This window comes from Mytilinidion resinicola, assembly GCF_010093595.1.
Source record: "Mytilinidion resinicola strain CBS 304.34 unplaced genomic scaffold BDZ99scaffold_1, whole genome shotgun sequence".
NCBI lineage: Eukaryota > Fungi > Ascomycota > Dothideomycetes > Mytilinidiales > Mytilinidiaceae > Mytilinidion > Mytilinidion resinicola.
In genome coordinates this window covers 1,096,420-1,123,073 of record NW_022985437.1, presented here as the reverse complement: position 1 = coordinate 1,123,073, position 26,654 = coordinate 1,096,420, and the positions used below count along the sequence as shown (strand labels likewise).

The 26,654-nt window shown below is 50.8% G+C and overlaps 13 protein-coding genes across 13 annotated transcripts; 7 read left to right on the top strand and 6 right to left on the bottom strand.

The window, feature by feature from the left end:
• Positions 1–3: 3 nt before the first annotated feature.
• BDZ99DRAFT_456928 (CSE2-domain-containing protein) lies at positions 4–934 on the bottom strand. The gene has a single exon (XM_033718567.1). It carries the CDS (start codon positions 883–885, stop codon positions 397–399), a length of 489 nt encoding a protein of 162 aa, XP_033584124.1. The 5' UTR covers positions 886–934; the 3' UTR covers positions 4–396.
• Positions 935–1,145: 211 nt separating this feature from the next.
• On the top strand, positions 1,146–2,489 carry BDZ99DRAFT_374127 (uncharacterized protein; the record flags this gene model as incomplete). Its single annotated transcript, XM_033714907.1, has 2 exons — positions 1,146–1,709; positions 1,848–2,489. The coding sequence occupies 2 exons, from the start codon at positions 1,146–1,148 to the stop codon at positions 2,487–2,489; spliced, it is 1,206 nt and encodes a 401-aa protein (XP_033584123.1).
• A 750-nt stretch (positions 2,490–3,239) lies between these two features.
• Positions 3,240–4,253, top strand: BDZ99DRAFT_513412 (uncharacterized protein; the record flags this gene model as incomplete). Its single annotated transcript, XM_033724708.1, has 1 exon — positions 3,240–4,253. The coding sequence occupies one exon, from the start codon at positions 3,240–3,242 to the stop codon at positions 4,251–4,253; it is 1,014 nt and encodes a 337-aa protein (XP_033584122.1).
• Positions 4,254–5,300: 1,047 nt separating this feature from the next.
• Positions 5,301–9,242, bottom strand: BDZ99DRAFT_10276 (meiotically up-regulated gene 56 protein). Its single transcript, XM_033712328.1, has 5 exons — positions 8,939–9,242; positions 8,826–8,888; positions 7,643–8,767; positions 6,362–7,582; positions 5,301–6,311 (listed from the first exon to the last, which is right to left on the bottom strand). Exons 1-5 carry the CDS (start codon positions 9,026–9,028, stop codon positions 5,481–5,483), a joined length of 3,330 nt encoding a protein of 1,109 aa, XP_033584121.1. The 5' UTR covers positions 9,029–9,242; the 3' UTR covers positions 5,301–5,480.
• On the bottom strand, positions 9,243–10,565 carry BDZ99DRAFT_10278 (uncharacterized protein). Its single transcript, XM_033712329.1, has one exon. It carries the CDS (start codon positions 10,544–10,546, stop codon positions 9,458–9,460), a length of 1,089 nt encoding a protein of 362 aa, XP_033584120.1. The 5' UTR covers positions 10,547–10,565; the 3' UTR covers positions 9,243–9,457.
• A 766-nt stretch (positions 10,566–11,331) lies between these two features.
• Positions 11,332–12,967, bottom strand: BDZ99DRAFT_564945 (uncharacterized protein; the record flags this gene model as incomplete). Its single annotated transcript, XM_033727418.1, has 3 exons — positions 11,332–12,105; positions 12,159–12,248; positions 12,305–12,967. 3 exons carry the CDS (start codon positions 12,965–12,967, stop codon positions 11,332–11,334), a joined length of 1,527 nt encoding a protein of 508 aa, XP_033584119.1.
• A 1,665-nt stretch (positions 12,968–14,632) lies between these two features.
• BDZ99DRAFT_529427 (uncharacterized protein) lies at positions 14,633–16,780 on the top strand (the record flags this gene model as incomplete). Its single annotated transcript, XM_033726403.1, has 1 exon — positions 14,633–16,780. The coding sequence occupies one exon, from the start codon at positions 14,633–14,635 to the stop codon at positions 16,778–16,780; it is 2,148 nt and encodes a 715-aa protein (XP_033584118.1).
• Positions 16,781–17,521: 741 nt separating this feature from the next.
• On the top strand, positions 17,522–19,348 carry BDZ99DRAFT_564944 (uncharacterized protein; the record flags this gene model as incomplete). Its single annotated transcript, XM_033727417.1, has 1 exon — positions 17,522–19,348. The coding sequence occupies one exon, from the start codon at positions 17,522–17,524 to the stop codon at positions 18,989–18,991; it is 1,470 nt and encodes a 489-aa protein (XP_033584117.1). The 3' UTR covers positions 18,992–19,348.
• A 365-nt stretch (positions 19,349–19,713) lies between these two features.
• BDZ99DRAFT_431051 (uncharacterized protein) lies at positions 19,714–20,763 on the top strand (the record flags this gene model as incomplete). Its single annotated transcript, XM_033717270.1, has 3 exons — positions 19,714–20,146; positions 20,208–20,536; positions 20,621–20,763. Exons 1-3 carry the CDS (start codon positions 19,911–19,913, stop codon positions 20,761–20,763), a joined length of 708 nt encoding a protein of 235 aa, XP_033584116.1. The 5' UTR covers positions 19,714–19,910.
• Positions 20,764–21,241: 478 nt separating this feature from the next.
• Positions 21,242–21,882, top strand: BDZ99DRAFT_339381 (ARF/SAR superfamily; the record flags this gene model as incomplete). The annotated part of the gene is made up of 4 exons (XM_033714346.1): positions 21,242–21,341; positions 21,390–21,649; positions 21,703–21,768; positions 21,820–21,882. Coding segments are annotated over 4 exons (489 nt in total), but the record flags the coding sequence as incomplete, so codon positions are not given.
• A 197-nt stretch (positions 21,883–22,079) lies between these two features.
• On the bottom strand, positions 22,080–23,399 carry BDZ99DRAFT_375185 (uncharacterized protein; the record flags this gene model as incomplete). Its single annotated transcript, XM_033714969.1, has 3 exons — positions 22,080–23,073; positions 23,143–23,270; positions 23,325–23,399. 3 exons carry the CDS (start codon positions 23,397–23,399, stop codon positions 22,080–22,082), a joined length of 1,197 nt encoding a protein of 398 aa, XP_033584114.1.
• Positions 23,400–25,314: 1,915 nt separating this feature from the next.
• BDZ99DRAFT_513404 (uncharacterized protein) lies at positions 25,315–25,800 on the bottom strand (the record flags this gene model as incomplete). The annotated part of the gene is made up of 2 exons (XM_033724707.1): positions 25,315–25,659; positions 25,711–25,800. 2 exons carry the CDS (start codon positions 25,798–25,800, stop codon positions 25,315–25,317), a joined length of 435 nt encoding a protein of 144 aa, XP_033584113.1.
• On the top strand, positions 25,688–26,632 carry BDZ99DRAFT_9953 (uncharacterized protein). Its single transcript, XM_033729097.1, has 2 exons — positions 25,688–26,456; positions 26,502–26,632. The coding sequence occupies exon 1, from the start codon at positions 25,889–25,891 to the stop codon at positions 26,387–26,389; it is 501 nt and encodes a 166-aa protein (XP_033584112.1). The 5' UTR covers positions 25,688–25,888; the 3' UTR covers positions 26,390–26,456; positions 26,502–26,632.
• Positions 26,633–26,654: the final 22 nt, after the last annotated feature.

Genomic DNA, 26,654 nt, shown 5'->3' with positions numbered 1-26,654 from the left:
TTTGTCGTAACTTCTTGTTCAACATGATATATTTACACTCCGTAGATGAAGAAGCTAGAGCTCATAAGTTGGAGCACTACTAAGAGGGTCTAGACACCCGGGACGCACCCCAGAACGCACTTCACAGATTGCCTACGAAGCGTGTTGATGAAGCAATAGCTTCAAGCATTAATTCTCCCGCACTTTCGTGTCCAAACTTCCAACACCATACGACGCTTTCCACGGGGTATCCAAAATGCACAAACTTTTAGCCCCGACGTGGCCCTCGACGTAACCCTCATTGTCCCCAACATCGGCCCTCGTCTTTCCCACGGCGTGAGTTTCCCTAACTCCCAACCCTCATCTCTCACCCCCACAAAATCTTATTTGATGTCCGAAATCCCAAGTAGCTTCATCTCAAACCCCCTTCACCCCCACAATCGCCGCGGCAACCTGCTCAAGCAACTCCTCCTTTTCCGCCACCGCCTTCTTCCGCTGCACCTCAATCTCCCGCAACTGCCGCTCCAGCTCGCGCATCCTTTGCCGCTGCTCACGCTCCGACGTCCCGATCCCCGGCAGCGTGTCGATCAGCACCTCGATCTGCTGCTCCTTCAGAATCAGGTCGCGGGAGAGCTCGTGCAGGTCCGCTGTGAACTGCGCTTCGGGATCCTGGCTTTGGGTCTGAGCTTGGGGTGGGTTGCTTCCCTGCGCTGTAGTCTGTGTAGATTGTGATTGCGACTGTTGTTGGCTGGTTTCGAGGAAGGAGGAGCGCGCGGGGTCGACTTGGTAGGGGAGGTCGGGGATGCGGGTGGGGGCGGCACGGTCCGAGGTGTAGTGCAGCGTGGCGTACATTTGGGTGGCCAGCTGGTCGAGGCAGAGCTGGAGCTGGGTGAGGCGGTCGGCCATTTCTGGGTAGGATGGCGAGGAGAGCGTTGTTGGAAGAGTCGATGTGGGGATGTGGTGGTGAACAAGGGAGCTTCGTAGGGCTGAGATGGATCAACATTAGATATGCGGGCTGGCCTTAGCGCGGAGCTGTCATCTCGACGCGACTCGGCTTGCACGTTTCCCAGTCATTTCACCAATTTCACCATCATGGCGCGGTAGCATCGCGAGTGTACGTTTTCATTTGCAAGCATGCCCTGTATACTAGATCCTGTCCCTACGATATGATACGTTTCCTTCGCCGCCAATGGCTCAAACCACCCTCTTTTCACCACCCTTTTCGCTGCATCACGACGACAGCAGTCACATCTCCATCAACGACCCCTAAACTAATAATCACGCCTGGTTCTACCCATCACAACGACCTACCGACCTTTTTGACGTATGCGGAACGCGTCAATCTCTCCGCCAAGTCCACCGTCTACGTCGGCACCCACTACGAATACACCGTTGCAACCACCCTCCTCCGCCTCGGCTTCTCCCTCATCCGCACCGGTCGCCGCGCGGACAATGGGATTGACCTCCTCGGCTATTGGGCGATCCCTACATTACCCGAGCCTCTGCCTGTTTTAATACAATGCAAAGCGCAGAAGTCTGTTGGGCCGAACTATGTTCGTGAGCTCGAGGGCGCGTTCGCGGGCGTGCCGGTAGAATGGCGGCGGCGGGATGTGCTAGGCTTGTTAGCGACGACGCAGAAGGCGACTCGCGGGGTGCTGGAGATGATGGGGATGAACCGGTGGCCGATGGGGTTCTTGAAGATCACGAAGAAGGGTGTGGTGGAGCAGTTTGTGTGGAATCGGAGCGCGGTGGAGAGGGGGCTGGAAGGGGTGGGTGTCACTGTGAGATATGGGAATGAGGGGGTGACGGGAGGGGAGGTCGAGGGCGAGGTTCAGGAAGAGAAAAGGGAGGTCTCGAAGGTTATTAAGGACGAGGACCCAGCGAAGAGAAAGAGGAGGAAGGTCAGGAAGGAGAAGGTTGCTATAAGGAAAGATATCCAGCTGACTTGGTTGGGGAAGCCGATTTTCGCCGATCGCGATTCTTTGGATGAGAAGACTGTCCAGCTTGGAGAGGAGATTAGCAGTGCGGATGAGGAGCCTGATGCTGAAGAGAAGCTAGTCAAGATGAAAGATGAAGGGGAGAAGAAGCGCCAAAAACCTGGGCCAAAGAAGGACTCCGAGGCGACCACCTCAAGAACGAAGCGATCCCCTAAAAAGGCTCCTGTCGAAGAGATTAAAGCTAAACCCGCCACTAAAAAGGTTGGACGTCCTAAGAAAATAGTTGACGAGAAGGCTTCGGTCAAAGCAAGAACCAAGAAGGGCATTACCCCTGAAAAAACGATACGAATGAAGGCGCCAGTTAAAACGAGGGCTAAAAGGAGTGCTGTTCCCGAGAAGGTCCCCAAAAGAAGAGCTAAGAATGCTACCGCTTCTGAGAATAAGACTGAAAAGAAGGCCGCGGTCAAGCCAAGAACTAAGAAGGGTGACGCCGCTAAAGAAACGGCTGGTGATATGGCACCACACAGGACGAAAACTAAGAAAGGGGCTGTGTCTGAAGAGAAGGCTACATGAATGGTACTGCCGCCTAGATGATAATTCTGGCCGGCCTATGTGGTTTCTGGAGACTCTATCCATTCCAGGATAGTTTCACCTTACGATTTGGTACGTGCTTTAGAAGATTGACCCTGCCTTATCGCACCAGTTCTCTTCTCTGATGGCCCTGAATTGCGGTTGTTATACCATTACTATCAAAAATATTGAGGTGCGTAGCGAAAGTGGACCCTCTTGGAACCTTATTAAGCATCTCGTCCCAGATCCCCGTGACATGGTACGACCTAGGACGATCCGCTGGTACTACAATCATAAAACCGAACCTCACATTACGCCCTTTTTATGGATGCAATTGAGCAATAGTCATGTCCACTTCACATGGCGAACTGTGCGAAACAAGAAACTCAATATTTCAGGAGCCTTGCAGGTAGTAATTTGAAACTCCTTTTCACCGCCTTGATTCCGAGTTTGTAGTCCAGTTCCTTGCGTTTTCAATCTTGTCATTGAACTTGTATCAAGTTACCAGGTTACCACGAGTCATTTACCGTGGTAGAGTATCATTGTAAGCATGTTTGGTGCGCAGACTGTTATGATTCTGTGCCTGCTTGATCATCGGGTAGGTGATTCAGACCCACGAAAGGAAGTATAAAAAATTCGAACCTCGTACTTAAAAATATATTGCTTGCCTCTCCGTACTTTGCCTTTCAGCATCTTTCGACAACACAGTGATCACCGTTGGAATGCTTCCTTAACCAACACCACGCCACCAGAATGCCGCGCTCGAATGAACGCCCCCGTTTGTTCACCTCCCTTCCTAATCTGACCTCTGCTTACGGTATTGGACTAGTTCCTCAATACCGCCCGGACCGAGCTTCCCCCAGTTCCGCTGGGTCCTTGAGCGATGAGGAAATCGACCCCGGGATAGTCTCTGGCTGGGATGAAGATGGCTCTGAGACTGACTTTATTAACGATATCCTCCACGAGCTCCGCCAAGACGAATCTGACACGGAAGTCCAGTACCCCGGTAGCAATATCATCGCTGAACATGACGGCGAGTCCCCACACAACTATTTTGGCCCCGGTTTCGGCTGGACTAGCCAGTGGTCGCAACACCGCCATTGCCGTGGTTGTGAACCTGCGAACGCGAACGCTTTCCGCAGATGGCTGGACCATAAGTATCTCGACCTGGAACCCAATTACCAAAAGATGGTGAGGGACTCGGTGGGGCGGCGAGGGCAACGCCGGGCGCTTGCCATCCAGTCGGGCATGACTCAGCAACGAAATGAACGAGAGCGTGTAGCGGAAGAGATAGAGGCTGCGAACCGGCGCAATCGTGAGCTGCAGCAAACCCTAGCTCGGATTCAATCAGAACTTCAAACTATTCGGGCTCAGACTCAGGCTCGGGCTCGGGCTCAGGCTCAGGCTCATGCTCAGGCCCAATCTCAACAAGTCCCAATCCCGGCAGGTCCACAGAACCAGACAGATATTCAGTTACAGATGTTAACAATTCCTCCACTTCCCACGTTCGAACATCCCTGGACGCCGGTTCTTGCCATGCCAGAGCCGGGCGAAGTGTCGGCAAATCCACGACAAGTCACACGACTTCCCAGCATCCATACGCTTTTGTTCCCTCCACTTCCCACGATGGCCCCCTCAATGCGGGTTTCTGCCATTCCAGAACTAGGCCCAACACTTCGCCCTAGCCTGGAGAATCCACTAGCGGTCACTCAATCCCCCGGCATTGGCGAGCTTTCGGAGCAAGTTGAGCCTTCCCCGCATTCGTGACCATCTTTGGGATATTTTTGATGATCTGAATGCGTGCAATGGCACGTCAGGTCGGGCAGACACGCTTCTTGACAGACAGCTTGCTCTACTACAGACTCCACGAATGTCGCCTATTCCGGACGAGTCATTACCGGAAATCATGAAGACATTTTGATGATCTGATTGCACACAATGGCACGTTGGGTGGGTCAGAAATGCTTCTTAATGGATAGCTTGTTCCACCACCGATTCCGCGAATCTTGCCTATTCCTGACGAGGTTTTACCGGAAATCGACGAAGAGCTCGAGATGTTGTGAAGAGGACTACTCGTGAGTAATGTTACTAATGTGACTACTTCTAACATGATGTCATATGGGGGAAGGCTTCAGGGGCCTTTAGTTGAACACTTAGGGTAGGTGCTTTTTTGGTGGCATTAGTAGTATTAGGAGTAGTTCGATAGAAGGGATGAATAGGACAAGGCATAGCCTGGGTAGGACTAATATATGTGCTTATAACTAATATAACTAATGCTGCTAATGTAATTACTTGTGACTAATATAACTACTTAGAACTAATGTAAGTTCCTGTAATTAATGTAGATACTTATAACGTGAGGGCGTGAATTTGGGCTTCTGGAGAATGGTTTTAGGGTGGTACGCACGATCTTCAGGCACGCCAGGGCTAACCAACCTCAACAGACTTCCGATGTAAAGTTCCGGACCTCTTGAATCAGATCTACGTGCTACTAAAATGTGAAAGCGTGATTCAAGGCGTGTAAAGTGTGATTTTGGGGGTACACGCACCATGCTGAGCCACCTCTGCCCTATTTACTCTTCCTAAGCTTCTAATGTATAGATCTAAAGCCTGTAAATGAAGCCCGGTACGGCTGTATTTTGAGAGGTGTACGCACTATATTGGGGCACCCATAGCCAGATTACTTGCAACAACTGAGCGATGCAAAGAATTAGAACCTTTAGATTGGGCCTGGCTTTAGGGTGGTTTTGTAAGGGTATGCACCATGTTAAGGCACCATAGGCCCATCGACTCCGAGCGACATTACGATGTAAAGGACTGGAACATTCAGATTAGACCTAGCATTACTGTGGCTTTTGGAAGGAAGATAGAAATAATACCACAGCGACGCCAGCTGTATGTGTATACACCCACGCATCAACGCCTATCGCTCACGCTAAACGCCACTGCAAATACCCAAAACCGAGCAGCCAGCGTACAAGAACACGTACAACCTCACCCACTCTCCTCCTCCGTAATCCTGAAGTCCTCCCCCGCACCCCCCTGCAACCTCTCAATCTCATTCTGAATCCCCAAAACCCAGTGATCTCTCTCCGCTCGACTCCTGGCCCGGAACACTACGCTCCTCCCCGTAGTCCCCAGCTTCGTCACACGTTTAATCCGGCTCCTCTTCCCCTCATTCGCAGCCTTCTCGCCACCGCCGCCGCCCTCCTCAGACCGGAACCATCCTTTAGACTTTCCATACCAGACGACAAACGTCGTCATCACATCCTCATCCGTGCTCGTCCACCCGTCTTCGAGATAGATCCGCGGCAGCGCGTGATGGCCAGGTTTATTGTTATCGAACGTCTGGTTCTGGTAGAGCAGGTCGTTCTCCGTCAGTAGGCCCGAGTAGATATAGCAGTCCTTGAGGTCGAGGCCCGCAACGCGCTCGTGGTGGATATGCGCGAGCTCCTTGCCAGACCTGGTGCGGAGGACATCTTGGAAGATGAGGAGGTGACCCTCGGCGAGGATGACGCTGCAGCGCAGGAAGGCGGCGTGGATGCGGGGTTTACGATATAAAACGCCGGAGACGTGAATGGTGCGGCAGCAGGAAATGCCGCAGAGGTTATAGAGCTCGGGTGAGGCGTGGGACTGGGTTACTTCCCACTTGCGGGCGAACTGGCCAATGTAGGCTTCGGTTTCTTCGTCGATGTTGAGCTTGGAGAGGTTCTGGTGGCGGACGGATTTGTAGAGGGCGATGTCGGACGCGCAGCGGAGTTTCCAGTATTTGGTGAGTTGGCGCAAGCGCTTGATCCATTCCTTTTTGGTGGTCTTGTTGTAGGACTTCGACTTGTTAGTATGGTCTGATTGAAGAGAAAATGGTGATTTCTTACCTGTAGCCGGACGATCAAACCATTGCGCATCACCAACTCGAAGGTCCGATCATTGTTAAAGTCTTGTGTTGTGCCGTCGTCACGGCTGGTATCCCCCACGTCGGCGTCGAAGTCAACATCAGATCCTGATTCGATGTCTTCGTCCGCTAGGGTCTCCCCTTTGTGCACCTTTCGGACCTTCATGACATTGCAAAGATTGATGTATCCGTCACAATTCAGCAATATCTGGGCTTTTCGATCTGCCTCATCCTGCGCATCTCGATCATGGAGCTTGACTTTCGCAGGTGTTCCAGTATGCCCAGAGGCCAACCACTCTATTTCTCCGTCTTGGACAGGAAATGGGTCGACAGCATAAATCAATGGGATGTTTTCTGCAATATCGTGAGCAGTTGGAACTCTGGAATTTGCAGATGCCGGAAGCTTTGGCGGAGGAGGTGGAGCAGCTTTCGCTGGCAGCGAAAACACAAGGTACTGATCGTGGGTAGAGAAATATAGTCGCTTGAAGAACAGCCTTCCTAATTTCCTGTTGACACCCCGCTGTGAAGTCAATCGTATCAGAAATCCTTCCACTGGAGCAGGCTCTGTCAACGTTTTCTTTTTCTTACGAGTGATGGCTGTGGTAGGATAATGCGATTTCGGTCTCAATTCTAGGTCGTGCGATTTTGACATTGCTATCGTTCCGTACATCTTCCTTTCGTTGGCTCCGTGAATCCATTCCAGTCGATCGTATCGCTTCCAGGCTAGTCCCATACGCCTTTCTTTAGCCCAAGCCTCCAGGATGTCACTCCATTCTGTCGTTTCTCCCAGCATTGACATGCATCGTTTAATTAGGTTTCTGGCCACGGCCTGTTCTTCCTGCATGGTCTTCAGAATGGCGGCTTCATCGCCTTCGTCTGCGGCCTGGGCGATGTTCTGTGACGCTTCCAGCTTTTCGAATGGATTTTGAATGTTCAAACTAATGCTGAGATCGGGGATGCTGATCTGAAGCTCGGATGCTCGTCGCCAGCCGAGAATATTTCTTAAAAAGGTGTACCATTCAACTGCATTAGACGCAGTGCGAGCCTGCATGATGAATATCTTGGTACCTCGAGACGAGGGCATCCATACCACCACAGACTTGTCTAGCGAGGAGTAAAGATTGACTTTGGTGATCTTGCGGCCAAGCGGAATTTCGAACTTGGCACGTTTGTTCGTTTTAGCTGCTTCAATCGCCGGAATAACCTGTCACGAGGTAATTAGAACATAATCTTTCAAGCGCCGTTGTGTCTAGAAAAATCCTACCCGAGACTTATACATCTGAAGCACAAAGTCTGCATCTTCTGAGATATTTTGCCGGCACACGACCATGTATTCTCGCCATTTCTCTGAAACTCTTGATTCAATTTTCTGATTGCCGTTCTCGTCGTAGTCCTCTGGGACTTCATTTGCAGTCGCGTCCACGCGAATCAACATACGCTCCATTTTAACCACTAGACCGTCCTTTACCTTTCTCCTTCGAACTTTGGTGGAAGCGTGCTGTATGGTCATCTGCGCAGCTTTTGCCTTTAGCTGTAGCTCTGCCCGCTTCGAGTCTTCTGGTACGTCGAAATGAACCAGGTTACGGAGATGGCTTTTGGATCGAGAGATGGCGCTAACGTCTTCTTCTGTGCCATCATGTTGTGGAGTTCTCTCGGCAGACCCGTTCTGTGATCGTCTGGTCATTACCCTGGAAATCATGCCCCTTGATGCCCGAGGCTCGGGTTCCTCTTGGGCCTTCTTCCTGTCAGTCCTACGCAGTAAAGAAGAAGTGGAAGTCTCTTCTCCCGCAGGCTCAGGAGTCAATGAACTTGCCACTCGGTTGATACTACCCTCCGCTTTGCCTGGGGACTCGCCCCGCTGCGGTGTGACCCTCGACCCAGTATGGCGATTGGAGTCTTGGTTCTCTGAGCTCCGCTCCGGACTTGGTTCCCTGGATGGGATGCTGGAGGCGGTCACGAATGATTTCGAGCTTGCCCGGCGCGTCTTTAGTCGACGAGGAGATGGGTCCATGGGGTCTGGTGTAGCTTCATCTTCTGGCTCCGACGGCGCGTCCACAAAGTCTGCCCCATCCTCCGTAACGGCCTCACTTGGTCTTCTGGAGGTTCTAGGGATTTCCAAGGCAGGAGGCGAACTCGACGTGGCTACAGTAGGTCCACTACCCTCTTCTTGGACATTGTCACCCTCTTCTGGTTCTTCCTCCAGCGATAGATTGTCCGGCTGTGGAAAGCTGTGACCATACAGGACCGAGGCACTGGGTCCTTCCAGACCAGACAGACGTCGCTGGCGAGCTTGTGCGGGGTCTTCGGAGAATGTCGCGGCGCGGGAGGAGTAGTTGATGTGGAGGTGGTGCTGGTACCAGCTCTTCCGGTGACTCTTCAGCCATCCTTCCTGTCATTCCCGTGTAAGCCAAGTAGTCTATCATTATATGCAATCGAGGTGGACACACCGGAATTGGTCCGATGAAGGTGCGTCTGGACGTAAGGTGGATATGGTTGGGTGTGGCATGCTCCTGGGCCAAACTGTCAGCAACTGCATTCCGGAGCTCTAGAACAGCCTTACAAGTCTCTGAGCTGTGTAACTATCTGCAGACAAGTTCAACACATCTTGCGGTCCTTGCCATGACTGGCGCGGCGTTGAAGGGGCAGTCATCTGAGGGCAGGCAGGGGTTCACTAGGGATGCTCTTCGCGAGTAGCACTTGATTGCAGGCCGTGGTGTGGAATAGTTATTAATGCATTAAAGGGCCACATAGGGGCATGAGGATATAACCACAGGATAAAGAAGGGAAGAGGACGCAAGAAAAGCAAGAGTGCTGGCGGGAGTGTGGTGCCTCTCCCGCTGCAACATCAAGGTAGCGGACGCCATAGCGTCATAAATCCACATCCCTGCTTCATCTAGTCCCGCAGATCTGGCACGGCGCGGGTATGCTTATTCTCGCATTGTATCGCGATCTACAGCTGGGGATTGGGGAAATGTGGGGCATTCACAGCACCAGCAATGCATCGAGACGAGTGGGTTTGTTCCAATGGCTCTATTTCGCTGCAGCACCAAAAATACATGTCCATCCACACGCATCTGAATTAGGCTGGATCTGGACGACGTTGAGCTATAGGTATGATTGCGTCCTCGTCTGGCGACACGTCCAGGGAACCATTCCTACCTCCGGGCCGTCTGTATTTGTGTCGAAGGATCCCAAAACGCGCTTCCTTTAGCGCTGCCCCCAGCCACGATCCCTTGTGGTTCTCACGGGACTTCTGTGTCTCAATCCACCGTAGGAGCTCGGCATCCTGGAAATCAAGGAACGGAGGAGTTCCAGTGCCGTCTTCCCAAGGCGTGAGAAGAAGGCGAACAATTGCAAGGTGGCAGTCGTGATCGATTACGGCGCTGCGCAGGAGCTTCGTGGTTGGTCGAGCCATAACACAAGGTGACACAAGCGCTGCAACGGCAAGAGGGGACTGCTGCGACACAGCTTCGCGGAGGCCCTCGTTGGCAATGCTCTCACATGATCTGGGAGCGCGCAGCCCAACGAAGGTAAGGAAATAAAGAAAAGCCGATTTATCAGGGGTCCATGGGCCACATAGAAGCTTTCTGGGGATCTGTTCTTTCTCAAGCTGCTTCAAGCCTTGACACATGAATGGTAATTGATATGGATGATCGAAATAAGAAGCGTTGAAGGTCGGCAGGCCCAGTTGCATGCAAATCTTGAACCGCTCCCAAGTCATGAAGCGACAAGCAAGTATGTCAGTCGATTCCTTGAAAAAGGAATCAGTGTACCGTCGCCAGAGCCGTCCCGTGTTGCGGATAAAGCCAGCTGAACGTCTCTCAGATTGCCTGCTTGCATGAACCGTCGCCGGCGAGTCTGCGACGGCGTCAGTATCGGTCCCGCTAGCCTGCTGGTCAGCAGGAACGGCTTCTTCCTGCGAAAACAGCACACGCATGGTGAACTGTTGGATGATGTGCTCCGACGAGACTGCAGCTGCGATATATGGGCTGCTCCTTGCAAGAGCTACGTTCTCGGCGAACAGAAAGACCTTTTGGAGAAGCTCCACCGGCAGGCTTTCGAGGGGAGACAGCGATCTTTCCGTTGCATTTTTGGGAGTGCCGGAGGCTGACCGCTTGGGGGGCCTAAACAGACGGCTTCTTTGTGACTTTGGCTTGTGAAGAGGCATGTTGTAAGTTCGGATGCAGTTGGTGAGCGAGCTGAACCATGGCTGAGGTTCAGGCGACCGGTGAAATGAGAGCTGACTAAGCACATCCTTTCAGTTTTTGCCACATGCTACACTTCCCTCTGAATACCAAGCTGCATCGCCGTGTGTTCACACCTGCTCGGCGTACAAGCTTTACGTTTGTCCTTTCGATGCTATTTGTGATGGTTTATCTACTCTGCCCACACGACACCGCCGGGGATTAGGAATGTCTCCAGTGAGGAACAAGGCACGCTGAGCCTAAAAAAGGTGGCCCAATTATCAAGCACACTGCCTCATTTGGACACCTGTCTACTACTGCTTAGAGTGCTACAGCGAGTGTATAAGCAGAAGGTGAAGAGCTTTCTTCGCGTTTAAGTTTCTGAGAATGTATTAAAGTGCCCCAAGCAGTGGCATACACGCGTACACACTCTCTGCGGCTTCTTCAACTTAAGAGTGCCACTTTTTTAATGGTCGCGGCGAATCCAGATGTTCGAGAATACAATACCTGCGACATTAAAAGCAATTAGTCCGGCTACGCTCGTATGAAGCTAACCATATCTCCGATTGATATTCATAGCGCACTTTTCATCAGCAGCATCATCAAAAGGTCTAGCCTATTCGTGGCATTATTGAAAGGGTCTATCCTAAAACAGCCTATCTATACCGATACTAAAGACTTGTCGAAGCTCATTATAACCGTCAATACTTTCTCATCCTGTGTCTGGACAAATCGCTGCGGCTAGAGCCTATCGCCGATTGACCCAACATCATTTCTTGGCTTTCTTCCGCTGCCTTGTCGCTAGCTCCGTGTCGTTCTCTTCGTCGACCTCGGTAACCTTCCTCTTAACAGTCTTCGCCCTAGGACCCGGCAATTTCTTCCCACCTTTTAGGCCTGACGGCGCATGTACGCCATTTGTTGCCTTCGCAGGCTGTTCGATGCTCTCCTTTTGCTTCACGATCTCGCTCAATCCAGCCACTCGCACCCTCTGCCACGCAAACAGCGGAGCCAGCAAGACTTCCGAGACATGGAAGGTCAGGCTAGCATCTTGTCTCTCTCCTACCAATCCCCTGCCTCTCTCGTACTCCTCGAGCGGGTTCTCGGTCAACCGCTTCCCAGGGCCATCAACATTCTCGCTACTGTCCCACTGTGACAGCGCCACCGCATCCAGGTTCATTGGTCCTGCACTCCTCAGGTGTGGCTGCAATGCCCGATATAGCTCCGCCGTGTGCAACACATTCAAGTCCAAGTCCTTGTGTTGAAGCCAAAACTCGATGCATGTTGTCAGGGCGCGCGCGTGGAGGCCATGTGGGAGATGTGTTACGCTTGCCACCAGTTGCGCGTAGGTTGGGACCTGCAGGCCGCGCGCGGCGATTCGGGGGAGCGGAACGAGGACATCAGGAGAAATATTAGTACTAGGGGTAGGCTTATGGCGGGTCTCTGTCCATGCCATGTTTCCCGTGGACTGGCGGCCAGCGTTGCGGACGGTGTCTTTGACGATTTGTCGGCTTGTTGTGGTTTCTTTCTGGCCGTGGAGCCACGACTACAGGAATCAGTGTTAGGTTCAGGGCCTTAAGATTAGAATGAAATGCTTACGATGATGCCGGAAAGGGAAGCTCCTGTGTGGGAGTTGTTGATGAGTCGCATGGCTACTGCTGGCCAGCGAAGGTGGTGAGGGTAGAATGCCTATGTTGTAGAGGTCAGTGATGCGCGATTTCTACCCAAGCACAAATTTGACTTACCAGGATCTCTACGCCAGACATAGGAACTCCAGGAGGAAGAATGTAGTCCTCGCGGACAGATCCCACCAAGAACTCCTTCAAAGTATCAGTATGCCTAGATGCCGTCTTCCCCATCTTCATATAACTCAGCCACTTCGCTCCCACAGGCGGTTTGTATTCTGGTCTCCGCAGAGTCTTCTGGATACCTGCCATGTTGACCCGTGTGGTCTCATCATGCCAGTCCTTGTTGACTTTCACCAATATGCCACCATCTGCGACTCCTCGTCCTTCTGTTCTATCATCCGCCGCATTCTCTATTAGCTCCTCCACCGTGGACTTGTTCAGCTCCTCCGCTTCATTATTCACGATGGCGCTATGGTCTGTCGGCACCATTCGCTTCTCTCTCGCCATTTTCTCTTGCTTGACGAACTCCGCGACGACTATCCGTGGCAGCGTCGGTGAAATCGGTATGGGCAGACCGTATTGTATTCTTCGGTGGTGATTGAGTGATCGCATACGAGTGTGGTATCCCAGGACGTCGAGCTCGTAAAGTTCGCTCGGAGTAAATTGAGAGGGCTGTGTTCCCTCGCCGGGCGCATTCGGAGTGGCGAGACAGGCAACGGCGAAGTCTACGGCTGTATTTCGCTCGTTGCTGGCCTTGGGCGCGTCTGGCTTGGTAGCCATTGGGTTCGTTCACCTGCACTTCAGTCAACGGATAGTGAGAGCTCTGAGTAAGCGTTGAAGGAGATGGGTTGTCTTCTCGTTAGAGCTAGTCTGTACGAGGGAAGATTGATAGGCGAAGTGAATGGATAGATGCGACCTGTTTATCAACGCGTCTACGCGTAGCAACCGCCGGTTGCCACCACACCACTATTGTGAGTATAGAGATCCAATCCAGAAGCGCCGCTCACTTCTCAAGGCTGGATTAGATAGCTTGCATGTCATTTCACTTGCTTCAATTCCTTCAAGTTTCCCCCCTCGCTGGCAGATCCAAATATCCAGGGAAAGTTGGGGTGTCAAGGTTGGGAAATACAGTACAGGGACACAAGTTTGGGTACGTCGTGCTTTTAATCTCTTCCCAAAATTCCGATGAGGTGCTGAAGCACCACAACCAGCGGCAAATAGGCGGATTGTCGGCGTGTGAAATTTCTGTGATTGAAGCTCTCACGGACGTCACACCTTTTGAAAGCTTTTAGAATGCGCCGAAGCATCCCCAACGGTACCTGGTGAGTAAATGTGCCCAGACTTTTGACAAGGCAGTGTAAGGGACAATCCAAAGCCCTATCTTCATTCTCTACATCGCAAAGGGCTAATTACTTGAAGTTTGGTCGGTGGTGGGCTGTGTTCATCGAAGCGGAGGCCGGCCTCCGTAAAGACTGACGTAATGGCCCATCCATCCAATCCCGCTCCGACTGGGTTGGGATGGATAACTGTCCCCCTACCTTTGTAGTTTTTAGACTGACAAAATGGCGTTTTCTTCACCTCTCGATCCAACAACCAGGTGTGAAACCGATTGATACCGTTCAAACACTCTCCCATGAGGTATGAAGCAATTATCCTTGGGCTTGTCCTCGGATTCGGATAAATATCAACCTCGCGATGTTTCGCCATCTGAAGTGATAGCAAATGACTGCTTTCTAAGGGCGCTGAGTCGTATAAATCGGACTTCAATCAAGCTGGGATAGGCACAGACGACGACCGGCGGCGGTGAGGTTTCGGATTACCAGCCCAAACCACTATCATGCTTGCGCACAAGAATGCTCTGGATTCTTCTAGGTTTGCTCGCTCTTGTTCCCCTATGTCTAAGATACCGCTTTCATATACATCTCTTACAGAATTCTGCACACTGTCCATTCCTCCAGGATCATAAATTGATCTCTTTTCTTTTCCACACTTCGTGAGGTTGTCACAGACAATTCAGAGTTGGTCAATTCTCTATGATATTCTCACTGAACTTTGTCCACTTCATTCTTAGCCTTGACCCCCATACAATGTATCACGATTAAATCTCATTGCTCATCAACAATGATGTAGACAAACGTGAGACCTTCATTCTGCACAATGTTCTCGAGATTTTCGGGCATTGTAGACGGTCGTTGCCTAGTGTCTCATGTTCACGTCAAGGTAACTTCGGGATGTGAAGGCACTTCGCTCGTGAATGTGCAGGAATCTTGCGCTTAGAGAAGTGTATATATCATTTCCCTCAACAGGCTCAACTCTTTTCTTCCCATCACCTTCAAGATCCCACCACCGTCTTCCTGTACACTCCCACTTTTCGAACCCCAACCCACCATCACTAGAACCCCCCACTCAACTCGAGAACCCAAGACGCGGCCTTATCATTCTCGGATGGCTTCTACAAGCCCGCCTAACCCTGGAACTTCGCCCATCGATCCTCAACTCTTCGAGACGATGTTCCAGCCCAACACTGCGGGCTCCGATAGCAATCCAGAACAAATGATCGGGGCGAAACGTGGATGGGCAGAGGAGCTAGGTCATAGCGAATTTATCTCTGATGATGTCGCCCAGCTGTCTGAGCCGAAGGCAAAACGCCAGAAGCTCGAGATGGCCGACATGAAAGTTGAAGATATACCGGATGCCTGGCAGAGCGAGGTAGTAGCGATGCTGAAGCAAATGTTTCCATCGCGGATGATTCGAGACATCTATCAGCTTTACACCACTACCTATCGGGGTAACTACACTGCTACTCTCGAGCACCTCGTTCTCCTACCAGATGAGCCTCAGCAGGCTCAGCGTAGCCAGATGCACGAACAAGGAGTCACGAGATCAGATGCATTCAGCATGGCCCCTTACCCTCAGCAGCACATCAAGCTACCTATTAGTGGGCCCCAGATTCCAGAACGAGCTAGCACCCAGTATCCAAGGATGTTCAACCGCACACCTTCTAACGGAGTCTATCACACTGCGTATCAGGCTCAGTTTCAAGGCCCTGAGACTTTGGATGCGCCATCTCTAGGCGACCACCACCCACAACAGATCGCTCTTCCCCGGCCAGGATCGGCACCCACTAAGTCGGTGGTGTCAAACGATTTCACAGCAAAGTCCGGAACCGGCACGAAAGCATCAAAAGCTCGAAAGCCCCGAAAGCGCAAATCTGCAGGAGATGATGAGCCAGGCCGTGGCTATGACTTCATGAAGAAGGCCCCACATCAAAACCACACACTACCAAACATCAACTGCACACTAGTCGAGATCCTCGTTCTGTTAGGCCACGCACATTTGAATTATGACGTTGCCAATCGACTTATTACCAATGGTCTGAGCTACGCTCTCCACCAGTTCATCGTTCGTAGCCACCGTACTAAGGGTGCTCTCGATCGTACTACTGCGCCGGCAGATGCTGTCTTAGATGAAGACGATCAGTTATACTCGCGAAATGCCATACTTCACAGCTACCAGCACGCCTTCCGCGCAGGCAAGGATGCCAACAACCCTGTTCCTGGCTGGACATTTAGGACCCATTCGCAAAAGATCTCTAACGAGAATTGGGATCCTCGGAACATCTCTCTCACTGGCATCCAGCCGCGTGGGCTAACCCATTGCCCGCCAAACCAAACATTCTTCCCACCCAAACCAGTTGCGCTAGAATCTTTGTTGGACGATGTCGATCAGATTCCACAAGGTGACGATGCAGCCGACCTAACGCGAGCAGTGTTGTTTGCTAGAGACCATCCAGGAACATACAAGTATCCAACTGATGTCGGACTGGCTATCAGCGATGCTGGTGGTCCTGTACGAATATCAGCAAATCACATCGACGGTGCTTGTATTGCCCGTTGGAGCCCACGACTAGGAAAACTCCGGGCTGAGAGCAACCGCTTGAAGCGTGAGGCGAAAGGCGATCTTGGTTCTCTGGACAATATTGACCAGCACAATCAACATCCCATCACGAGTGAACCAAGTGCGGTTGACACCCACGTAGAAGAACCGCCTAATGGCTACACTTTAGGACATGCCAACGGAAGTGGCCCAGGAGAAGATCTTGCAGATCCTTATGGAGGCCATACGCCGAGTCTTTACTTTCAGGACGACGCTTCTATTGGCCATCGGACTTTATCTCCTATGGCAGGAATAGAATTCGATAGTAATGGGCAAAAAGAAGAGTCCGGCAATCATACCATGGTAAACAACTACCAAGATTCAAGCCCCGTGCTTTCGAACGATATTCTAATCTATCATAGGACTCTCTCAGCTAGGGTAATGGACCATCTCAATTTGGGACCAGACGCGGAGAATCTGCACGCACAACTCGGTCTACTGCGCGATCTTCCGTATCCGCCTGCCGACAACAATAGCGTTCTATCCCGCTGCATCCGGTTCGCTAAACATCCGTCTTTCAGCGACATCGAGTGGGAAGGCACTCCCGAGACATTGGATACAATAGTCCAGTTCATGGAGCTGAACACGGCTCAATTGCCGCAGGATATCAACAACACACCCCTCGATGCGGTCTTCAACGACACCATGCAACATTAAGGTACTTGTCTTTGGCGATTATAGCAAATGGAGATGATCAGCAAGATGTACGGTTAGGTTCGGGTGTGCTGAATTGACTAACCGACAAGTGCGTGCAAGCGCAGCTACCACGGAAATACTGAACGATTAGATCTGGTCCCTAAATTGTTTGACCAGTCGCCGGACGCAACAAAATTCGCGGAGGAGTCAGGCTAAAATATTCTTGATTCTTGTCTTTTGGGGCATTAGATTGATTGAGCCCCTTTAACGTTTGCTTATTATCTAGATTCACATGTTTAACAATGGCCGCCATCCATTAGAAACCATCCGGTTTCTGTTGACTTAGTCTCACTGGGAGTAATTGAAATATAGAAAATTCTACCCCAATCTTTGTAAGTCCCCTGTCTTTTGTTTCAATTAGAGAAAAGAATGTCCTATTACGTGTCGTCAAGATTGAGCGGTCTATGAGCGGAGATTATCGGCATGATTTTTTAGTAACTTCTGGGTAAGTAATTTTTCCCACGTTTACACTCCGCAAAAGTGACACCGGAGTTTGATGCATTTACACCAGGGGAACCTTTTTTTGCCCTCGAGGTGAAAGCAGTTCACGAGTCTCGGCGTGAATGTACAGGCCTACCAACGTAGTGTATAAAGGTTTCCACATAGTAGCTTCAACCCCTTCCTTCACCAAGTCACCCACCACCGTCGTGATTCACACGCCCACTTTGTTGAATCCTACCACCACTTGTTTGACCAACGTCAATGGCGCCCTTCCCTTTGGAGTACATCGACCCCCAGCTCCTAGCCTTGCAGCCGTCAAACCCTCTGCTAATCAAAGAAAGCATTGAGAGCCTTTTTGCCGGTGCGGATCCAGAGGTACAACCAGTCCCGACACCAATAGCAGGGTCCAAGCGTCGAACCTCAGCAGACGACAACGAGACTGATACTGGCTTCGTTGGTCCCCGCAACTCATCTAAGCCCGCCCCTAAACGCCAGAAGCGGGAAGAGCCAAACACGGAGCTCTACGGGATAAAAGCACTTCCACAGAAATCTCAACAGTCTGCAAAGCCAAAGGCTACAGGAGCAAAAGACGTCGGGAATTGTGGCCGTTCACGCATCTACGATTATATGAAGAGCGCTCCGCACAAAGACCATTCGTTGAACCTAAATATCTCTGTGACGGCGGTAGAGCTAATTGTCCTAATTCCCCACTCTATCTTGAGTTGGCCCATCGCGAACCGTTTAGTCCAGAACGGGATGACCTACAAGCTACATAAATACATCGCTCGCCGCCATCGAGCAGGCAGCGTCCTGGACGGATCCGCATCCATCGACGAGATCGCAGCTGAGGATGACAAACTCTATTCGGTCAACTCGATACTACATGGCTACCAGCACGCTATGCGGGCCGGACCAGATCCTAAAAATCCAATGGCCAATTGGACACACTCGAGGCATTCTATGTTGGTGTCTAACAACAACTTCGATCCCAAAAATGTGTCCCTCTCAGGAGTTCGGACGCGTGCAGAAACCCACAGCAAGACATACCGGCCGCCAAAATCAATCCCATTGGAATCCTTAGCGAACGACGTCCTGCAGCTCCCACAAGGGGCAGACGCGGCTGACCTTACTCGAGCTGTTGAGTTCGCTCAACAATACCCTGGCCGCTACTTCTTCCCTACTGACGTAGAAGCGGTGATTCGCCAAGTCGGACGGGTGGTAGTGACACGCGAACATACGGATGCCGCATGCATTCGGCGATGGATGCCTCGGATGCAGCGTTTCAGGGACGAAGCCATCCGTCTTAGGTGTGAGGCACTGAAGCCTCGTCGTAATGCTCCAAAGACCAACGCAAAGATGAGCCCACTGCCTATCAACGAGGAGCAGTATGGGCCGGCACAGAATAGCACAGGATCTAGCCTGGTACCTACCATCGATCTCTCTGAATCCCAGGATCAGTCACCAGTCCTAGAGGCACAAACAACCCCGGAAATTTTCCAGGAATGGATTCCAGAAGGCGAAATCGCACCGGACATCACAGAGACTCAGGCCTTTCCAGAATATCCGACTCTGCTGCGCGATGCTCCCGACCCAAATCAAGGAGATCGCAGCTTCCGAGCGTTGTGTATCAAGGTGGCCAAGCACCCGTATTTCTGGCACCTCGATTGGCCCGATTCCAGCGAGGGACTCGATATGGTGCTGGAGTACATGAGGGATCATCCAGCTCCCTAGTTCACGGAGAGCTACGAGGCCTCCCGAGAGTTATCATTCGCAACTACTTGCCCTATCCACCGATGTACGGTATTTTGTTACGACTGGAAAGAGCATCAACGAAGAGCGCTTGGGACAGCACGCTGCTAAATCTTTGTATTTTCAAGGCGACAAATGGATCAAGTCCCAATGGCGGTTTTAATTTCCGGTCCTTAGATGCGTATGATTATCGACGGTATGGGTACATTGACGCATTTGACTTGTATTAAACAAGACATCCTACTCAGGTTGCCACTACTAGCGTGTCAGTGGCGTTACATCCTTCCATATCCGTAACAAGGGGGAACAGGGGAGTTCCCCCCCCACCCTTTTCAGGGGCTATATATACGGGCCTTATGCCTCTTCAAATCAACACAGAACTGCTTCTTCACAACTTGACAATCCTTCGAAGTACGTAAAATAATACTCACCGTTGTCTTTGAGACTTTATCACTGTAAGTCCAGCTCTTTTAATACCCGAATACTAAAATGAAAATGATAGTGAAACAAATTATACAAGGCTACATGCCTATCATCAAACGCTATGTACATTCGGGATGTACTCTGAGCCCACCAGTCAGCATTTGCTGGCTATTGTCAACTCTTAGACCACCCCATGCTCTCATCCTCCAGGTCCGTGTATCTGGATAGTACTTGGTCATGAAACGCTCAATATAGGTATTGCCACGAAATCCAATTTTGTTGCATTACTGTATTCTTAGCCTCCAAACACCACATTAACCGTGATTCTTGTTCCGTTTGCGGCCTCGTTGTGCTTCTGCTGGCGTTCAAACGCATCGCCAATGCGTTGGACTGCAAGTTCCTCTTTTGAAATCTCCCGCAGTGCTCGACAGCTCCTCAGCTTTTATACATAGAGAGATCTTTACTGAAAGTGGTTGAGATGATGTCCTACGTCCACAGAACATGCCTAATCTGTGGGCATTCACCATGGCGTCGCAGATTCCCCGATGCCGTCACTCAAAATTGCCGCTATCCTTCACAGATATGTCTACGTTGTATCCGAAAATGGATCCACGTCCGGCTGGAAGATGGAACTTCTTGGAATCAGATTAAGTGTCCTGGAACTAATTGTGGTCAAGATATTCGAACCTATGTTTTGCCGGAGGATTTTGCACGGTAAGTCCGTTTCGTACATCGTCCTAGAGGTGCGATCGGTGGCAGCTGATCAAGTAACTAGGTATGACGTCCTAGCCACTAAAGCTGTTCTCGAAACCGATCCCGATTTCCACTGGTGCCTAAATCCAAAGTGCCGATCAGGCCAGATAACGACAGGAGGCGGGAATATCTTCACCTGCAGCGACTGCGGCTTCCGAACTTGCGTCGGTAGACACGCCACAGATGTCCCGTTGTATGTCGGCGAGACTTGTGAGGACTATGAGAAGCGCCGTATCCACAAAGCCGAGGAAGAGAAATCCCTGAAGCTGATTCTACAGGAGTCCAAGCCGTGTCCTGGCTGCCAAAAGCGCATCGAGAAGGCCGATGACAGAAGCTGTGATCATATGACCTGTAAGTTACCAGGTGACTTTGAAATCGTTGAAGGTCTATTGTTTTGCGGATAAGCCCTTCGCTGACTGGTATCGCGAATATCAGGTTCTAATTGCGGTTACAAGTTCTGCTGGTTGTGCCTCGCTGATTTTAGATGGATCATGCATACAAATAACTCTGCTCATCAGCCTACTTGTAGACACTACTCTCTATCAGGTAAAAAGGGATCGGGAGACGAGGTAGATTAGCCTTGTTACAGATTTGCGCTGCTCAACTTCCACTACTCCGTCCGAAAAATAACATGCATCCATCTCATTCATAGTAATCTCATTCATAGTAAAGTGGGTAGAAAATCAAGTCGGTCCCGAGCTAGTATTGTCGAGATAAATCCGGTTGAAGACGGTCGAAACTCAGCCACTTTGTTCCTATTTTTAGTATAAAGCGCCACATACTACCTTAAAGAGTATCAAAAGCTGCTGCCTTCACTGCAAGATATCTGTCCATTAGCAGACATTGCATATATACCATAGCCTCCATGACACTACTCCGATAGCAATAGTATCTTCCTCTAATTTCTCTTCAACCTTACCCCGGCCTAGGCAAACAATGGCGCTCAGCAACAGAAACCCTCCAACCCTAGCACTACCTCGATGGTGGAGTCAGCTCATCAGCTTCGCCTCGCTCAACAAAACACAAGATAGAAAGCCTTTTGATGATCATCGAGGACGAATCATCGTAAGCGGACTCGACGCTGCGGGCAAAACCACTCTCCTTTATCAATGCTTCGAATCCAACCGCATCGTAACCACAATACCCACGATAGGTAGTCTTCCCTCTCCGTCACATCGGACTTTTCTAAATAAACTTGTTGTAGGCCTGATCCTAGAGACCGTCTCGCACAACGAAACAACATTCACATCCTTCGATGTCGGAGGCAGCGGATCCACTCGTATGCTTCGCATGCTGAAGTTCGGATACAAGATCTTTGATGACTGCTGTGGCGTCATCTGGGTGGTTGACTCAAATGATCGCGAACGTATTCCGGAGGTCAAAGAGGAGCTGTGGTCGTTCTTGAATGAGTGGCTGCCGGGTACGGCGCCAATCTTGGTGGTCGCGAATAAGCAGGATTTGCCGGTAATCGGGTGCCATTTGCTGTGTTTCATGCCATGCGGTGCTAACTTATTCAGAATTCGATGTCGGTTGGTGATATAAAGAGGGAGCTGAGGTTGCATGAGATCAAGGGGAGGCTATGGGTAAGATAGATTTGATGGATCTTCCGAAATTTGGGTCTGACAAAATGATAGCACGTCCAAGGAACTAGGGCGCTCCCGAGAGATGGACTCGTCGAAGGTCTGGAATGGCTTAGTGACGCTACATCAGCGCATCGGTCACCAAGGAAGAAACAGGAGATGACGGAAAGGTAAGCTTCATGACGGCGCACTCTAGTTCCATGATCAGCAAACCGAACGCAGGTATAGACAGTAAGAAGATATCTGAGGAAAGATAACGTCTCTTCTACGGTAAAAAGTTACTTATAGCGAGCAACCATTCGCATGCACCGGCTTCATTGTAGGCTGGGGTCGAATGCTTCATGCCTTCTACTAGCACTCCTCATTTCATTCAAAGGCCATTCAATCGCCGGTCTCCATTCCGGACCTAGCAACTCGTTCAAACTGCTCAATATGCTTTTGCCCCAGCCATCCATACACCACATCCATTGAAGCGTTTGCACTGGCACAAGCCAGTGAACCAGGATGATTAGCGCCATAGCTTTCTTCTCTCTAAGCAAAGCAAAGAACTCCGCGCTAACTTGTGTCGGCCAAAAGAGGATATGCCGCCATGGTGGAGCGTCGTGGGCTTGTGTTGGAACGTAGCGGCGTAGATCCGCTATCGCTGTCTGGTAGACCCCTTTGTCTTCCCAAGCATCAGACGAGGATAAGTTCACATCGTTAAGGCAAGTTAAGACAGAATCCATGTCTACCGGGATTGGATCACTTCCACAGTTCTCGATGGCCTGGATTAACTGAAGCAGAAGTCCTATCGGACCGCCTGAAACAGAGCTGCATGAATGTATCATGGAGCCAGTATTTCTCATTGCAGCGAGTATGTCAATGTACGAGAGAATTGGATCCGTCACTTCATTGAACCCGGTGACCTTGGCAGACCCGGAAACGAACATAACGACGACTATGGAGAAAGCGGCGATGGCACCTGCATTCTGAGGAGTGACTTCGGTGATCTCCGAGCGAAAGGATTCCAGTGCTCGATCATGGTGGCTGCGGGCGATGAGATGGTAGACTTCCCGGCGAGAAACGTCGAGATAGGAGATGTGCAAAGCACCTAGAGCGAGGATGTCGTGCATCAAGAATGGGTACAATTGAGCTTCTCGGGGAATTTGCGTTTGCCAGATTGGCCAGTTCTCCCGTTGGCAGAGCGTGACACTGGTGTGGCTGCTGTAGTGGTTCATCAGCTCCAAGTCTCGCATATTGAGATTGAGAGCGTTTGGAGGTGGTATCGGAGCGCTTAAAGCGGCACTACTGTCGGAACAAGTGCTCGGCCTAGGATGACGTGAATATGGATTGACCGTCGGAGCAGTGGTGATAGTCGAAAACCGAGTTTCTACTCACCAAGACGGGCTCCCCTCCGAGCGTATTTGCGTATTCGTGTTTGCGGATTTCTGTCGGGCGCACATAAAGAGGTCGCATTCGACGTTCCACTTCTCGCAATTACTACAACGAGGCAGCTGTTCGTTGCACTTCACCGCAAGATTAGAGGAGTACGTGGGTCGATGAAACATGCAAGTACGCACCTTTTTTCTCCTCTTTTTACATTCACTACATCCGTTCCTCGACTTTGTATGAGGTCGTCTTGAACTTCCAGCCATTTCGACTACCGTAAAGAAAATAGTGAATACCAGCAGGCAACTCTGTGAGCCCATGGAGTAGAGAAGGCTGCTGCTTTTTCATACTCGGCATCGGCGTTGTCCATAGAGGCCATAGCCTCTTTCTGTCTTACGTATCGGCGATCTACAGAATGCGAGGGGGATTGCTAGTCATTGATTTAGCAACATAAAAGCCAGGGTAGTTACTTGCTTCTGCATCTGGTTTGTCGCAGTATATCGGTACAGCCACACTGTAGGATACAGGAAGGATGCAATCCTGATTCGCGCGAGTCATAATAGAAGATGTTCAGGGCGTTTCAAACCAACTTAGGAAGGCCGCTTAGAGGCGCAGGTGATTGAACGGCCTTGAAGCAGAGATAAAGATTGACTAGGATACCCCTTAAGTTGGACGGTAGTGGTTTGTTATCGAGTATTGGAGACTGCCTCGGATGGGTTCGGACGAATACTGTTGCGCGAAGGAGTTACATTGTATGCATAACCAAGCACAAGGGTACTCTATGGCTGTGTTTGCTGGCGTAGAGGATTGGTTGAAAATTGGAAGTGGTCGCCGATGTCGAAGTATTGCAATTTCCAGACCAGGAGTTGCTGGAGATGTGCAGCTTCGGCCGCGTCACGAACTACTACACTTGCAGTATATATTCCTAGTGCTTATCCTAAAACAGCATGGCTTGAAATCGCGAGGCTGAACCTAAGAAAAGCCATGTAATGTCGGAGAATTCGGTAGAGGGCGCAGCAAGGGCTAGGCGATAGTATATACGATTGGTTGGAGCGGCTCGCCTGGAACCGTATTGTATGCTCTCTTGAGCAATCGTCTCCTTATGTCAGCGGTGAAGTTGGGGGCGGAATCCGGATATGCTTAATTGTGTAGGGCGACAGGGCTTAGCATGCTTATTTATTCATTGATCAGTAGGGCGTCGGGGCTCAATTTTGTCGACTATACCTCTTTCAGACAAAAGCTGGAGGCCTAACCAACCTCTACCCATGTTTCAATTCCAACCTGACACACTATAGTGTCAACGAGCCTCTTCGTTAGCGGTGGCCGCAGTTCGAGATGACTGTATTGTCGCGCGACCGGTGACGGAATCGGGCTCTTCATCGCTCCGAATCCCCTCCAGCGCGTTTCAGGACTTGTTGAATTTGCGTATCAAAAAGCGGCAGCCTTGAAGGAAAATCAGGTTGCCGATAGGGCCAGAATATCTTAGGTTGCCCAGGTGGATACTCGGAGTCAAAACAGCGCTGAAGCGCTGAATCTGATCTGGACCGCTGGACGAGATCCGGGGGGGGGGGGCTTTAAGCTGGTTTGTAACAAGAAGTAGTAAGCAGCTATATATACCTGTTCCTTTATCGATTGCAAATCGAGAGGATATGTTTTACCGTGTTATTTCAGACCGTTGTTTTGGAAGACTAAGTACATACAACGAAGAAATCGAGATGTGTATCGCTGGCGTCTATTCATGCACTGATTGGTGCCGTTGGAGCATCTAAAAATGTGACTACTGTATAGATTCGTTGCACTAACGAGACTTCGAAAGCTTTCAGTGTGAGCTGAAGGCAGAACTTTTTACTGTTGTTGCTTGTTGATAGTAGGATGAAACGAGTCACTGAAGGCACGATGAAGACAAGATGTTTGAAGGTTTCGAAATTTTGGTGATCTTGATGATCTTGATTAAAGTGATTATATTAAGGTATTAGATGTCTTCCCAAGACAAGAAATGCAACTCCCCGAAATGCTCCCAAAAATGACTTTTCCGCCCCGCCCGCAATGCAAATTGGTGCATCGAGTTTGTTACCCGAAGGTCTCAATGCCCCGTGGTATCGTAACGACCATGATGCTCTGAAGATAACAGTCCAGCTGCCGCTCCTAGGGAACAAGTCCCTCCGCTGCTCGAAGAACTGCTTAGTTCTGGGGGTGCATCTGTCCTTGGAGGCCGTAGTAGGAAGCGAAGGCGTTGTTGACGCTCTGGTGGTGCTCCTTCAGGTGCTTGGCGACAGAGCTGAAGGCCTTCTTCGCGGAGTTGTTGCCGGCCTTGTTGCTGGGGACGCTGGAGGTGCGGACAGTCTCGAATGAGGTGTTGTTGGTGGCAACCATTTTGAAGTCGGTTGTGAGGTTCGGAAGTGGTATCGAGAAGACGGCTTGAGTGGTTTGAAGAGTGGAAGACGAGCTTGATGTGAAGTTGATCGAGCTGCTGGTTGGTTGGTTCAGGTGATGATTGAAAGAGGCTGTTGGCTTGAGGATGTGATGCTTGATGTTGTGATGATGAGTGTTTGACGGAAAGCTGGTGGCCTCTTATACCTCTCGTGAAGAAGTTTTCGTGGTAGTCATAGCAGTCATAGCAGTCATTCTCGCATTAGAATCTTCGTGAAGTTTGTCATAGTGTTCCATCGTGTGTCATAAAATTTGACCATTCCGTACGCTGCTGGCATCATCTGCGCCCTTTCGACGCTCACCTAAAAATTACTGAGGCACATGGATGGCGTGCAGCCAATCGCAGCGCGGGAAAGAGATTTTTAATCGGGTTGCGGCGTCCAGAAGCCTGCGTGTGCTGCTCCCGTCTTGCCGCTGGAGTGTCCACCTTAGCACTAGACGTCACTCTGGCAAAGCTGCGCTACACGAGGCTGAAAATCTAGTTTTAATTAGATCACCAATAGTCGTGCAGCCGTCCAGTTGCACCATGTGGCCGCCGTCCGACAGGGGCATCGGCCTGAAAATTCTGCTTGGCGTGACCCGAAATCCACGGCTTGTGTCCCGGGTTCGGGTACCGAAGGCTCTCAGCGGCGCCTTTCATTCGCAGAGCCTGACTCAGTCTTGCCCGGCTCGGCGGCGTGATCGCGCGCACGTGACGGTGAAGTTTTCTATTCGTGCATGTGATACGTGCATGGCGAGTATCTCCGGCGCCTTCAGGCCTTCGTTCACAGCCGCCCAGAAGGCCGTCTTCGCTCTACGAACTTCATCAAACATCAAAATGGGCTGATGCTGTGCGTCTTAGGCTTCTCCCTTGCATTGGTGCCGAAGCATTCTTCAGAGTGATCCTGTCTCTTGTGCGCTGATTTCATGAGTTGATAGAGCTAAACTTACGGATTGAGATGAGGGATTTCGTAATCGCTCACACCGTAACATGAAGTCGCGTCCCACTTCGTTTCAGCACCGTTGTCGCCATTCTGTCGCCATTGCGAACATGCGGAATCAGTAGTCAGTGCTCACAACCATCGCCGCTGTTAGCCGTTCAACCACGCGTT

What these genes read in the sequence shown, in the direction of transcription:
- BDZ99DRAFT_456928 (XM_033718567.1), bottom strand. Translation starts at nt 885, where the DNA reads ATGGCCGACCGCCTCACCCAGCTCCAGCTCTGCCTCGACCAGCTGGCC.
- BDZ99DRAFT_10278 (XM_033712329.1), bottom strand. Translation starts at nt 10,546, where the DNA reads ATGCCTCTTCACAAGCCAAAGTCACAAAGAAGCCGTCTGTTTAGGCCC.
- BDZ99DRAFT_9953 (XM_033729097.1), top strand. Translation starts at nt 25,889, where the DNA reads ATGGCGTGCAGCCAATCGCAGCGCGGGAAAGAGATTTTTAATCGGGTT.
- BDZ99DRAFT_10276 (XM_033712328.1), bottom strand. Translation starts at nt 9,028, where the DNA reads ATGACTGCCCCTTCAACGCCGCGCCAGTCATGGCAAGGACCGCAAGAT. An exon ending in TTCAGATGTATAAGTCTCGG is followed by an intron (nt 7,583 to 7,642) that starts GTAGGATTTTTC and finishes ACCTCGTGACAG; the next exon opens with GTTATTCCGGCGATTGAAGC. An exon ending in GTTTGATCGTCCGGCTACAG is followed by an intron (nt 6,312 to 6,361) that starts GTAAGAAATCAC and finishes AACAAGTCGAAG; the next exon opens with TCCTACAACAAGACCACCAA.